This window comes from Emys orbicularis, chromosome 9 (assembly GCF_028017835.1).
Source record: "Emys orbicularis isolate rEmyOrb1 chromosome 9, rEmyOrb1.hap1, whole genome shotgun sequence".
Taxonomy (NCBI): Eukaryota; Metazoa; Chordata; order Testudines; family Emydidae; genus Emys; species Emys orbicularis.
This window is the reverse complement of record NC_088691.1, coordinates 105200862-105214993: the sequence shown is the minus strand read 5'-3', so window position 1 is coordinate 105214993 and position 14132 is coordinate 105200862. Positions and strand designations below refer to the sequence as shown.

General features: G+C 53.9%; 1 protein-coding gene across 2 annotated transcripts in view; it reads left to right on the top strand.

The window, feature by feature from the left end:
- The window catches only part of FGF12 (fibroblast growth factor 12), a 176838-nt gene that overhangs the window by 43912 nt on the left and 118794 nt on the right, over positions 1–14132 (top strand). The window contains exon 1 of one of the 2 annotated variants that reach the window (XM_065410809.1): positions 11609–11807. The exons of the other annotated variant lie outside the window; for it this stretch is intronic. Coding sequence (XP_065266881.1) covers positions 11609–11807 — 199 coding nt within the window. Of the gene's footprint in view, positions 1–11608; positions 11808–14132 lie in introns of those variants that run through there. 2 annotated transcript variants of the gene reach the window in all.

Here is a 14132-nt window from a genome sequence, read left to right as displayed (position 1 = left end):
GAGGCTTGCAAGGGGCACACCTGTGGAGCCTCAGTGGGACTGGGGTGCTTGGCTCACTCATACTCCTTTGAAAATCCCCGTGTGCCGCTTCAGAACGGGCGCAGGGGCCGTTAGGGGCCTGCTGGAGAACAGGTGCAGCTCCACCTGGAATAAATTGCCGAGGGAGGTTCTGGAATCTCCATCTCTGGAGATATTTAAGAGCAGGTTGGACAAACACCTGTCAGGGATGGTCTAGATAATACTTGGTCCTGCCAGGAGGGCAGGGGACCGAACTCGATGACCTCTCCAGGTCCCTTCCAGTCCTAGAATCTATGAATCCAGCAGTGTCTGAAGCTAGTGAAATGTCCCAGGCTACTCTGTGCAGGATGCTCTAGATAGTCCCAGCTCTGCTACTGACTTCCTGAGTGACCTTGGGCAAGTCACTGCACCACTCTGTACCCCCCTCTTTAAAAGGGAGTGGAGAGAGAACACTGCCCTACCGGATAGAAGGCTGGAGGCTTAATTCAGTAATGTCTGAGATCCTCCAGTGGAAAGTGCGAGGACTATGCAAAACAATTCTATTTCCCCAATGACGTCTCTGTGAAATCTGTGCTCTCCTATGGCGTGCATCAGCTCTGTACCTTCCTGTATCCCAGCTAGCCCGCACAGAATCCCACTGCCACCTGGGGGGAGAGGCAGCTCCCGGAGGCACCAGCCGGGAAGTAACAGCTGGGTCAGAATGGCAAAGTATCATGTTTGCTTCCCAGCACTGAGCTGGGACCCTGCTGGGGCACTCTAGAAAGGAGGAGGCCCCCAAAGATCCACCTAACCTGGGTGCCTGGGACATGGACAGCGTATGGGGCCGGGCTAGGGAAGAGAAGGAAACATTATGGGGCCAGGCGCCTGACTGCTGGCCAAGGACAGCCTACTCGTGGCTGGGACCGCCGGACACATGCGCTGAGGCAGGACCAGCGCCATGTTCAGGAGAAGGGAGCTGGCTGCCAGCTGCAGGAAGAGATACAACCCCTCAGTTGCTGTGGGAGGGAAGGAGTCACCGAGGAGGGAGGAGGAACTGGGCTCTACCTCTCCTGGGGAGCGAGGTGCCTCAGAAGCTAGTTGCAGAGGTGGATTAAGATTTATTGGGGCCCTGGGCACAAAGAACATTTTAGGCCCCTCGCACCCTGGGGGCCCAGGGATGCCAGAACCAGGCTGGGGGCTGCTCTCTGGCACCCAGGACAGGCGAAGAATCGGGGGCTCCCCACAGCAGCTCGGGTTCCCTGGGCAACTCTTACCATGGTCCAGCTCTGGCTTCTGGCCTGGCCAGGGGGCAGGGCCTCCAGGGGAAGAGGAGAAGCAGGGGGCAGGGCCAGAGTTCTGGCGCCGGTGGCCCCCCCACTTCTACCCAGGTTCCGGCACACCTGTGGGGGCCCCCAACTTGGCCGGGGTACCTGGGCACAGGCCCCCTGGGCCTGTTTGTTAATTCACCACTGGCTCTTTGCCCTGTGTAGGATAGTCCTGTTCCCTGGTACGCGGGATGGTCCTGAGACACTGCTGAAGAGCGGCATGTATTAATCCAGACTGCCAGTCACTCCCACCCCTCTCAAGGAAGCTGTTTGTGCAAGAAAACACTGACTAGTCTCTTCAGATCTGGCAGGCGGTTGAGTCAACTCCCTGTGGCCCGTACCCCAGCACAGAGCCACACTCTCCTTAATGACTGGGAAAAGTCTCTTCGAAAGCCTCCCAGTAATTCCTCTAAGTGCTCACTCAAGTGGCTTTTAATTTAGATTCCCCCCTCCCCCTGAGCTTGTGTAGTTTCTAATAGCAGAACCCAACTAATTGTGTGAATTAGGATCTGTCAAAAGAAATGAATGCAATTCCCCCTCCGTTTTATTTTATCGTGAATGAGCAGTACTACGTGAACCATGAGTGTGTTAGAAGACTGCATTTTCAGTGGGCCAAACCAGAAGCATTCGATCGTAATGAAGAAGATTGAAAGCTCTCGTTGTGAGTTTCCCTGCATAAGCTAGTTCTTGGCAATGCTATAGCACTATGTATTGGAGTATTGCCCGGCATTTTCTGTGAGTCCAAATTCTGGGGCTTGTCTACATGGGAATGTTGAATTGATGAATTTAAACCAGTCTTGTTAAACTGGTGCAAATACCCGTGTGGACGCTATTGTTCCAGTATAAGAAGTCGATTGGGAACAGGGGTTTGCATTGGTGTCATTAAATTGGCTTTAGAAACTTATTTATGGTAAACCAGGTGCCTGCTAAGAATCCCCAGGACCAGCCAAGCCCGAACCTCAGGATTTCACACCACAGCTGTAACTATCGCTTCCTTTGCTGGCGTCTGAGCCAGAAAGGAGCCCACACTACGGCCGATGCTGGCCCCAGCTGGGTCTATAGAGGGGAGCATGAGTGGGGTAGCAGCAAGGGCTGTGATTTATTAGTGGGACAAAGGAGTGGCTTCTCCAAGGGCTGCTGGTGTCCGGATGTAAGGATCTTTAATGATCGTGTCTCATTTTATGTCCTGTTGGAAAGACGGGATCAACAGCAACACCAGGCTGGGACACTGCTTAGGAGCAACTGGAGAAGGAAAGGTGTCTTCTGTTGAGTCGTCTGACTAACTTTGTGCTGCAGCTGGTTGTTCCTAGAAAGCCTCCTCCGTGCCATACCCTCCATGAAGCCAGAAAGGAGTCCCACACAGAGGTAGTTGGAGGTTAGTATTAATATACTGAAGAGGCAGGATCCAGGGTACGTTAATCAGGAGAGTAGAAGAGAGCCAAAAATTCATTAATGGGGGAGAGATGCAGCTTCACTAGTTGGAGGAGATGGGATGAGAGTCTAAAATTAATGGTTAGGGGGCACCTCGAATTTGTTAATCATAGATTCACAGATGTTTGGGTCAGAAGGACAAGGGACCATTCTGATCATCTGACCTGCATAACGCCAGCCAGGGAAACTCACCCATGATTTCTGTATCCAGCCCAGAACTTCGGGTTGAGCTTGAGCTGGTCTGTTAGAAAGAAATCCACTCTTAATTTAAAGACATCATATCATGGAGAATCTATCACAGCCTTTTAAGTTGTTGCGGTGGTTAATTACCCCACAGTTCTCTGGCTTCAACTTCCAGCCAGTGGATCTTGTTCTGCCTTTATCCACTGGACTAAAGAGCCCTCTGCTATTGAAAAGCTTCTAGACCCTTATCCAGTCGTCTCTTATCCTTCTCTTGGATAAACTAAAATAACTGAACTTGCCAAGTCGCTTCCAGTAAAGCAGGTTTTGTCATAGCTCTGTTTGGAATCCTTCCCAATTTTTGAACATCCTTTTTGAAGGCTGGACAGCAGAACTGGCCACGGTGTCCCAGCAATGGTCTCGCCGATTCTGTACACAGAAGTAATACCACCTCCCTAATTCTCAATATTCACTACCTCATACATCAAACGGTTGTATTTGCCCTCTTAGCCACAGCCTGTGCAATTGTTTATCGAGCATTAGCTCTACCTCCTTTGCAGAGTCACTGCTTTCCCAAACACCATCTCCACTCTCGAAGTCTGGCCTACTTTCCTTGCTACTCCATGTCTGACCTTGCATCTGGCTGGATGAAAATAAATCTTATTTGCATGCACCCAGCTTCCCAAGTAAAGCAGATCTCACTGCATAACTGTCCTGTCCCCACCTTTATTTACTACTCCACCTGTCTTTGTATCCTTGGAAAAGCTGATCAGCAATGATTTTATATTTGCTTCCAGGTCATTGGTGAAGATATGGGACTGCGTTATCTGCCCAGCAGTAAGCGTGTGTGTGTAATTAGTGCCTGGTGTAAAAGGGGTGGCAGAACTGGTTTTATTAGGGGAGAGTAGAGTTGATTTATTGCTGGGGAAGTGAAGACATGGCAATTTAAATTGGTGTGGCTGGGAGAGGCCTTGGGGATGTGGCAACTTATAGGTACTTGCAGGCTTAGTCCTCAGGCCAGCAGACGCTGAGGAAATCAGGGAGGGATTTCCTCAGTGGTTTGAGCATTGGCCTGCTAAACCCAGGGTTGTGAGTTCAATCCTTGAGGGGGCCACTTAGGGATCTGGGGCAAAATCAGTACTTGGTCCTGTTAGTGGAGGCAGGGGGCTGGACTCGATGACCTTTCAAGGTCCCTTCCAGTTCTAGGAGATAGGATATCTCCATTAATTTAATTTAATTAAAAAAAAAAAAATCTCCCTCAGCTGCGTTAGAAGACTCCATCTTTCCTGCTGTACAGTTTAGTGGTTAGCGGATCTCTGCCGCATGGGGAGAAACAACCGAGTTGTTTAAATGAGATGCGATCTGGATGCATTTAACTTCAGAGCGCTCCTGTGGGTGGTATTAACATCCCCACAGCTCCTGTTCTGCAGAGCTTGATTACGGCAGCTGAACAATCCTTAGTCAGCCCTGTTACCCCTCCCCGTCAGCACCCCGAATTAAAAGGGGCTCTTGTTGCGAGAGAGAATGACAGGCTCTCTCCTTGAAGCACTGTCCTCCCCACCCTCCAAGGCTCAGGATGTCACTGGCTCAGCTGCAAAGTCTGGGGTCGGGGAGCATTCGTGGGCTGCTCTGAGCCCCGACAGGGCGAGCAATGTGCAGAGATTGATGCGCAAGACTCGGGACCACAAGGGATTTATTTTTGGGCTTTGATAGCAGCATTTTTCTAACTCCCCCTGCTGCTGTGGTAGGTGTGGGAGGGAGATCCAGCCCCTTTGCACTCACTAGCTTGTTGCCAGTAGCCGAATCCTTCCAGTGAAACAGAAGCCCTCGGAGTCCTGCTGGAAGACTGTGATGGGTTTTTTCCCTCCTCCTCTTGCCTCTCTATCATCCTCCATCACACAGTCCCCCTCCGCTGAGATCTAATCAGGAAGCTTCCATTTGACTTTCAGCAAAGTCAGCTCGCTGCAGGCTCGACGTGGAAGGCTTCACCTGGTGCCGCTGGGTGCGATTTTGGTCGGTCTCAGCGCTTGTGCTCCTATAGGAGCCATTTGATTGTGAGACTTGGGTGCAGGAGGCAGCGCTTCTCCTCCTTAAACCCAGGGCTGGCCGCTCTCTGCACCCCCTCAGCCCTCCTGAGGCACAGGCTGTGTAGGCCCGGCGGCTTTAAAATTCCAGGGGGGTTGCAGGAATTTGGTCCCCCCCAGGAATTTGGTGTTATTTAGCACCGCTCACCCTGCAGGCAGGTGGGATTTTAAGGCCAGACAGCCCGGATGGATCACAAGCGCGTTACAGGCTCTGGGCCCAATTCTAACTCCTAGAGAGCAGAGCTGGTGTGCTGCCCCGGGTCTGCGTAGCAAGTGCCTCCTGGAGATATAGAATCATAGAAGACTAGGGTTGGAAGGGACCTCAGGAGGTATCTAATCCAACCCCCTGCTCAAAGCAGGACCAATCCCCAGACAGATTTTTGCCCCAGATTCCTAAATGACCCCCTCAAGGATTGAACTCACAACCCTGGGTTTAGCAGGCCAATGCTCAAACCACTGAGCTATCCCTCCCTGACACAAACTCTCTTTAAAACAACAGCCAAGCCACACAGTTCCTGCGGCTGGATGGTTAGCAGGCCCTCAAACCTCCCTCTCTCCTCCTCGATCTCAGGGCGGCGCCTTGTTCCCTTCCTGCCCCTGCAGTGGAAGGGAGGTGAGCGCAGGTGTCTGTTCTGGGATCTCAGGGCCGTGAGATGCTCGAGTGCCAGGCAGGGCGAGCTCGCGTGTGGCTGCTTCCATGTCGGCGGGGCTGCTGCAGGCCGCGTCCCCGATCATAGGAGCAAGGCCTCTGCCAGCCCCACTGTGTCACGGGCGAGGGAGCTCCCCAGCCGCAGGAGTAAGGGATGCTCTGAGGAGAGCCCTGCCTCGCTCACCTCTCCCAGGCAGAACCGGCGCGTTGCACGGGGCTGCGTCTCGATCGTACCACGCAGAGCTGCAGTGAAAAAAAAAAACTAACCTCAATCAAACTCCGCATCCCCGAATGAGCGGGGGGAGGAGGGGGGGATTACCCTCCCCCCGGCTGTTGCAGTGCTGCGTTCTCCCTGCCCTGTCTTGGCAACAGCAGTGCCCCGCGGGGCTCTTGCTGGGCACGCGTCTCCATGTCCGTCTACGCTGTGATAAAAAATCCGCAGCACCCAATCTGGCAGCCCTGCTCAGCTTACGCGGGCTCGTGGGGCTCGGGCTGCAGGGCTAAAAATGCTGTGTAGACATTCAGACTCGGGCTGCACCCCAGGTTCTGAGACCTTCCCCCCTCAGGGGCACCTAATTCAGCATAAGGACAGTGGCCCCCTTCTCCTCTTTCCCTGCCAAAGGCAATTGCAGCGTGATTGACGGGCAGGGCTGCTGTTAACCTCTAAGGCTCTGGATTTATGGAGCCTTGTAGCCTGGTTTGCAAACAATCCCGAGGTTTGGATTTGTCATGCAGAGGTTGCCCTGGCATGTTTCTTCTTTCTGGCTGGATGGGCAGAGCCAGAGGGGCCCGATCCTGCTGCCCTCATGCATCTTTAGTATTGTAGTCCCACTGCAACCCCTGGGGCGACTCATGTATTCAGGCAGGTGCGGAATCAGCCACTGGATGCTCTACCTCAGTCTCACTTAAGCCACCCTGATTGTGGCAGCTGCATGTTGGGCCCTGATATTTAAACCGCATGGGGATTGTCTAAGCCCTCTGCAGCGGCAAAGGTCGGCATGCCGATCAGCCCCGTTCATCCTGGCAACATCACGTGGGGTAGGGAAACTAAGGCACAGAGCGGCTGCAGTTTGCTCAAGGCCACCAAGGGAGTCTGGGCTGAGAACCCAGGGCCTTCCTGCCACTCCATCGCTTGCCATCACCTTGTGTGCAGAACGCAGTGGAACCTGGGGTGCCAGTACATTGGGCCGAGGGACAGACTGAATTCCAGTCCCACCATTGCTCACACCGCCTCAGCCCCACTGGTACTGTACCACTAGGAGCCCTAGAAGAGAGGGCCACTAGCTGCTCACACGATGCCGATTAAAGTTGTTCTGAGATCTGTATTGTCAGGCTGGGAGGGGTTGAGCCCTACAGATATTGCCCCTCTGGTAAAGTAAGATTATAAAAAAATCCAGTTTTAAAGAACTTCATTCCTGACCCCTTTTAATGGGCGCCTCCATAACACATGGAAAAATAAATAACCCGGCACTGGGGTATGTCCACACACATCTGAATTTCCTCCAAGGAAAATGCATCTTGACAGTTTCATTTCCAGGCCCCCCGTGGTGAGGTGAAGCTTTCTCCCGCCCTTCCTTGATAGAGATGAAAAGTCACAGGAGAGAAATAAAAGCTTCTATTGTCAGGTAGAAATCCATTTTTTAAAAGAACCTATTGTTCCTGTGAATTCCAGTCCCCTTTCGTGCTTTCTTTGGTTGGGCTGTTGATGTGCTTCTCCCCTCCTGGTTCCGAACTGCATTCGACACAACTATTTACATGCTGTTTGCTTGAAGTCGCTGGCAAATTCACTCCTGCGTTGAATCCTCTCTAGGCTAGAGTTGTTTTTAAAGACACTGTGCAGGCTAATGAATACTCTAGCGATGAGTTGCAAATGTTGTTTTAATTGAATCTTTGAAGCCAAAAGAGGGGGGAGGGGTCCATTAAAGAAATTGTTTTAATATGGCAATTGGCAATCAGATAATGCAGTCTCGTCTACATTTATTAATAAGGCCTAGTCAGCTGTGAGGGAAAAGACCAGAAAACAAGCCAGATTTCCTACTCTGGTGCTGTTTTAGGGCCAGTTACATCTCTCAAAACAAAAAAAATTCCTAAGTGGCCCTGAGAATTCTTGTTAGCCATCCAAACGTAGATATAAAACCGTGCATTGTAAACAAAATTAGCCTGAACAGAAAAGAAGTGAGATACTCTAGGTCCTTTTCTTGAAGGATACCAGGGCATGTTTTTAAAAGAATCCACCCACGCAAGGAGAAGGGGGATCGCCAAAGTGACGTGAATGTTAACGATTCTAGACAAGCAATGGGAAGCTACCTTACAAAGAGAGACATTAATAAAACATGGGTATGGGCTCGATTCTGCTTAATAAGCAGCTGACAATGTAGATATAATTTACACAGATTGGAAATTAGATAAAATTCTAAAGGTGGTGTTAAATGTAAATTTGAAACTCAATAGTACAGTACATCCTTACTGGAACTGCTGCTCTGCTATCAAAGGGTGAGTTAGACTATTAGTAGTTATAGGACAGAGCTGGAAGTTGTCTTTTTTCCACAACTATTGACGTGTGATTATTTGTTTTTAAAGTGGCATTACATTTTGAATATCTTAATTGTGGTGCATTTGTTTTCAGTGGCTGTGCAGGGACGTTTAGCTTAGGATATGTGCATAGTAAAACGGTGATAGATGTCTAATGCCTGAATCTGCAGAACATAGTTTATGATTTTGGAAGACTGTATGAAGAACAAGCTGGATATTCGGTTAGCAATCCCAAAGGCAATATTATTGCACTTCGCTAAGGAAAGATGCCAGTAACCTCACTGATGACCTACTGCGCTCGCCCTGTTTAGGAGGTGAGGGAATGCAGTTCTGGATCTCCTCTCTGCCCCAAACCACAAAGCCCTGCTATTCAGGCAGGACTTAATTGTTAACCTCCGCACGGAGGAAGCGAGAGCTTATTCATGTCGTGAACAAAACCTTTAAAATGCTAATATTGAGCAAGCCCAGTCCTGCAAACACTTACCCTGGGTGAGCGCTTCGTGCATTGTCCACTGACCTCTGTGGGAGGAGTCCACTAGTAAGTCCTACAGGCCTGATGCTCGTAGGGTGGTGGGGAATCAGAGCCGAGGCTTGGTAGCGTGTGCAGGATTGAGCCCATGGTTTCCAACAAATTCAAAACGGGCTGTCTCATTACAGAGGGCACTGAAAGAACCCTTCAGCGTGGTCTGAAACCCTTTCTCTGCCTCAGTTTGAATCCATGTGCTTCTGTTCCTAATTGTTTAAAGCCCTTATCACATGGACATGGGAAGCCTTCCAGACTGGCGGGAAAATAAGTGTGTGTGTTTAAGGGAAAGTGATCTGATTGGGCCAGGCGATCAGTGGCTCTGCTCAAACTGGAGCAGGTTTGCTTCTCATTGAAGGCAATGGGAAGACTTCCATTGAGCAGGATGGGATGGAGAAAGTCATGGCCCACTCCCCTCAGAAAGGAGAAGCTGGTACTCCAGAGGAGGAAGGTGTTTTCAGCCAGCCGAGGGTCTTTGCCCAGTTTGAGGCTGAGATAAGAGTTCTCCCCCCATATGGGGGTTGGCTCCAAAAATCTCCCACTGACTCAGGGTAGCTGCCCCATCCTACCCCTCTTGCTGACCAGAATGGCTCTGCAATATTGGGGTGGCTTCTGGCTTACTTTCCCCAATATGTGCAAGTCATTATTATTATCTATAGGGCTGCATGGTGCTTTGCAGATATGTAAGGGGGCAGTCCTTGCTCCCAGGACTTTGCAGCCTGGAGGTGTGACCTGAGAGGTGGAGACTATGCACAGTTTCCACTGACGGCCCTAAGAGCTGCAAGGTGGAAGGCAGCAGATGGTGATACTACCCCGAGTTTTACAAGTTCTCTTTTGATTTAACAGACTGCATAGGCAATGAGATCTTGGAGAAATGCTTCTTGCTTGTGGTGCCTTTCTTTCTAGAGGCACCACCAATCGCCTGTGCAAGTCTGTTACCTGTAGGATTGTCTCTGATGAGGATCATTCTCGGTACAGAGCTGCTGCAGGCAGGACGTTAACTACACATGCAAAAATTGGATGTCAAAACAGGACAAGTAATTCTGTCATTTCAAAAGTCAGGGCCGAAACCACCCTGCATTCTGTTCAGAGAGATTGGCAAGCTCTAGGCGGGGCTCTGTGGGCGGACAGGAGAAATCTTTCTTGGGAAGGTATCAGCTGGGTTCCTCTGAAGATGCAGCTTCGGATAGTCGTTGTCAGTTCAGCCTCTAGGAACCTGCTCGCAAAGAGCTTTTTTTTTATGCTGGGTCTGTGCCGTGTGCTGCAACATTGTGTGATGTCAAGTGAAATCATCCAGAAGAGGTGCCAGGGCTCTGAGCTGCCAGGCCCAGAGGGGCCGGGGCCCAGTCCTGGCACATATTAAACACTGGCTCCAGCCCCTCCGCGGCCCCCCAGGTCGAGGAACACTGAGCTGAGTCAATGTAAAGTAACAGGAGCGCCTAGGGCACTGGGGTTAGTCTGCGCCTAATTCCTCTCTGCCCCCAGGGCTCTGCAGAAAACAGCTGGGGAGGGGGATGAGTCTAGCCACTCCCGGGTCCCGGGGAGAAGCAGAGTAACCCACCCCCCTGCCCAGCCCCGTCCGCCCGGGGGGGCCGGAGCCGCTGCTGGGCTGCAGTTCCCTGGCTCTGCCGGGCGCCTTTCTCATCCAAACCTCGATCACGTAGGATTGCGTAGAGCGGGAGAGGCGAGGAAGGAGGCTGCGATTCTCCCAGCGCCGGGAAGCGCTTTAGCAAAGGCAGCGCCCGGTCCCCGGGCTGCGGAGACCCCAACCAGGCGGGGGCTCGCCGGGCGGGGGGCTGGGCTGACTCGTCCCTGAATCCTCCCGGAGCGGGCAGCGCCGCCAGCCCCAGCCGCCGCGGACCGAGCACTGGCAACTCAGCTCATGGATGGCAGGAGGATGCCGGCGGGCGGCGGGCGAGCCCCGGCCACCTGCGCCTAGGACGGGCATGCCGAGCGCCCCGAGCCCCGCCACACCCCGAGTCCGGGGGAGTTAGCGGCAGGAGGGGTCTTTGCTTCGCTCCCCCCCACGCCGGGGAGGGGATGGGGACTGGCCGGCGGTGAGGCGGAGCAGGGCGTGGGAAAGCCCCGGGGCCGCCTGCAGCCGGAGCCTGCTGTAGCCGGCGGATCGTTAGAGCAACGCCCCAGCGGCGGGGCACCGTGGCTCGCCCGGCCCGGGACCGGCTGCCGGAGGGGAGGCGGCCCGGAGCGCAGCGGGAGAAGGGGGTTTTGCACCGAGCGGCGCGGGGCAGGAGACATGCCCGAGCTCTGCCCGTGACAGGGGCCCAGGCGGGTCCCCGCGGGACGGGGCGGAGCGGAGCGCAGCTGGGACCGGGACCGGGGGTGCGGCTCCGCGCCCTGCCCTGAGAGGAGCCTGCAGCGGGGCTTTGTTCTGACCACGGAGCCGCTTCTCCCCCCGTCCCGTCGTGCAAAGCTCGCCGGGGGCTCGGCTCCGCCGGGGATGGACTGACGCGCCCGGCCGGTCCCCAGGAGCCCCCACCCTGCCCCGCTCCGGCTTCCCGAGGGACCCGCTGCCCCAGCCTGGCTCAGCCCGCGGGACTTGCTCTTCCAGAGACCCGCCTGCGATCGGAGCTGCTGCTGCCCTCCCGGCCCCCCACGTCCACGGTACCCGCCGTCGGGGGGCTCGCTGCCGGCCCCCCGCGGGGCTCCCCGCAGACAGACAGATGGGGGGTGGCTGCTCCGGCCGAGGGGGGCGCAGGGATGGGAGCGGGCTAGCCCGGGCCTCCTGCCCCTGACCGGCTGAGGAGTTCTGGGGTGCAGAGCGGAGAACCCCCCCCCCAGCCCCGCCCGGATTCCGCTCCCCCGGGGCCCCTCACCCCGGCCTCCAGCCCCCCGGACGCCCCAGCGCTGGCCGGGCCGATGAGCGGCCATGGCCGCGGCTATCGCCAGCTCGCTGATCCGGCAGAAGCGGCAGGCCCGGGAGTCCAACAGCGAGCGGGTGACCACGTCCAAGCGCCGCTCCAGCCCCAGCAAAGACGGGCGCTCCCTGTGCGAGAGACACGTGCTGGGCGTCTTCAGCAAAGTGCGCTTCTGCAGCGGCAGGAAACGGCCGGTTCGCCGGAGACCAGGTCAGTGACCCCGGCCCAGCGGCGGGGGCTGGCCCGGGCAGCGCTTTCAACTCCTCCTCTGCAGCCTCTCTCCCTCGGCACCAGTCCCCTGCCCTGCCCATCTCCCCGGCCCCAGGAAACCCTGGCTGGCTTTGTAGCAAACTTCAGACCCCGGGGCCAAATTCCTCCTGGTCCCTTTCCCTGGGGGCGAATTGGGCCTCTGGCCTCCTTCCCCCCACCTGCTCCCCCTAGGTGGTTCTGGATCCTCCCCGCCCAGGTGTTAAAGGCCAGCCTCGCACATTTCAGACCTTGCCTGGTCCAGAGTTGGGATCGGTTAATGGCCAGCCATACCAGCAGCTGCCAGGAGACCACTTCTTCCTCCAAGCCAGTGCCCTAGTTAGGGAAAGGCTTTAGCCTTAAAAATGAACGTCCCCTTCCATGTCCTGTGTGCTGGGGAATTCTCCCCCTGGAGCAGCCAGATTGAAAGGGGAGACACTTTGCACTCCAGACCCGCAGCTTTGATTTCTTCCCTCTGACTCTGGTTCAGCTGTTGGTTAGCACTGAACTATTCCCAGGGTCCTTGCAGGGGTTTGTATTATAGTTCGGCATTGACCTGTGGTCAATAACCACTATGTATCTGTCTGGAAAAAGTGGTGAAATTGAGCCCTTTAGATACCCAGCAATTCAGTCTCTTGTAGCTTAACCTAGTGTTGTGTTTCCCCCTTGACCGTAGATACGTATTGGCTTTTTAACAGCGTGTCCTTGTTTCCTCCCTCCTGACAAGGAAGTCTATACATCCAGGGCATCTAAAATTGTGGCCACTTGATAAGCAGATCCACAAAGTGCTACTTCTCAAGTGAAGCTGCTTTGTGAATCCCAGTAGCATGTGATTAGTTTAGGCCAGGTCTACACTAACCCCCCAATTCGAACTAAGGTACGCAACTTCAGCTACGTGAATAACGTAGCTGAAGTTCGAAGTACCTTAGTTCGAACTTACCTCGGTCCACACGCGGCAGGCAGGCTCCCCCGTCGACTCCGTGGTACTCCTCTCGCCAAGCAGGAGTACCGCAGTCGACGGCGAGCACTTCCGGGTTCGACTTATCGCGTCCAGACAAGACGCGATAAGTCGAACCCAGAAGTTCGATCGCCAGCCGCCGAACTACCGGGTAAGTGTAGACCTACCCTTAGGCTAGGTCTACACTACAGCAGGGGGTCGACCTAAGATACGCAACTTCAGCTACGTGAATAGTGTAGCTGAAGTGGCGTATTTTAGGTCGACTTACCTGGCTGTGAGGACGGCGGCAAGTCGACCGCAGCTGCGCCGCCGTCGACTCCGCTACCGCCTCTTGCCGCGGTGGATTTCCGGAGTCGACGGTAGAGCCATCAGGGATCGATTTTATCGCGTCTTCACTAGACGCGGTAAGTCGATCCCCGATAGACCGATTGCTACCCGCCGATCTGGCGGGTAGTGAAGACGTGCCCTTAGAGACCTTCCAGATGGCAGCTGCACTAACAAATGTGGACTACTCAGATCACAATGGGTGAGAGAGGGTCTCTCCTGTGGGCCTGCAGTTTCCTTGCGCCCCGTGTCTGTGCCATGCAGACTGGAAGCAGGTGCAATCCTCTAGAAAACTTCGGAGTTTTCTGTACACATTGCCTGCATTTCCAAAGTGAAGACGCCCAAGTGCAGTTCAGTTTCTACAGGGCCCTCAGCTCCCATTGATAGTTGTGGGAACTCTGTGCCTTGCAGGATTGGGCCCTAACAGGTTTATCTGTAGAAAACAGTTATTGTCTCTTTCCTTTTCCCATGTACATTACATAGATTGTTACAATCCAACATGCTCCCTCGCTAGGGTACAGACCACACGCCCATCAGCCACAGGTTAGAAAACACTGAAAACAGTCTTGGTTAGCGTAGCTCTTTGGGACATCAGTAACCGTCTGCTGATCTAGCTTATCCTCACGGATTCGTTGTTCACTGAGAGATTCCTTGTTCCTTTTTTGCCCAACTAAAGTCAGACAGACAGAACTCTAGAGTCAAATATCAGAACTAGCTAGAACCTTGAGTGTAGCTGTTGCCTGCATGAGCAGGGCATTGAGGAATTCAGTCCATATTCTAGTCAGGACTGGAAAGGAATGGGGGGAGAGCCTACTGAGGAGAAAGGCCGGGCATTATTATTGTCCACAAAGAAAGAAAAATGAATCCGTTGAATCGTGATAGCCGACAGCAACTCACATGCCATGAGGCTGAGGCGATATTTAGCTGGTGGACTGGTTCTGGTTCTGCACTTGCAACACCCAGATAGAAACCGGGTTCTGTCACTGTCTTTGGGAAAAGTTGCTTAA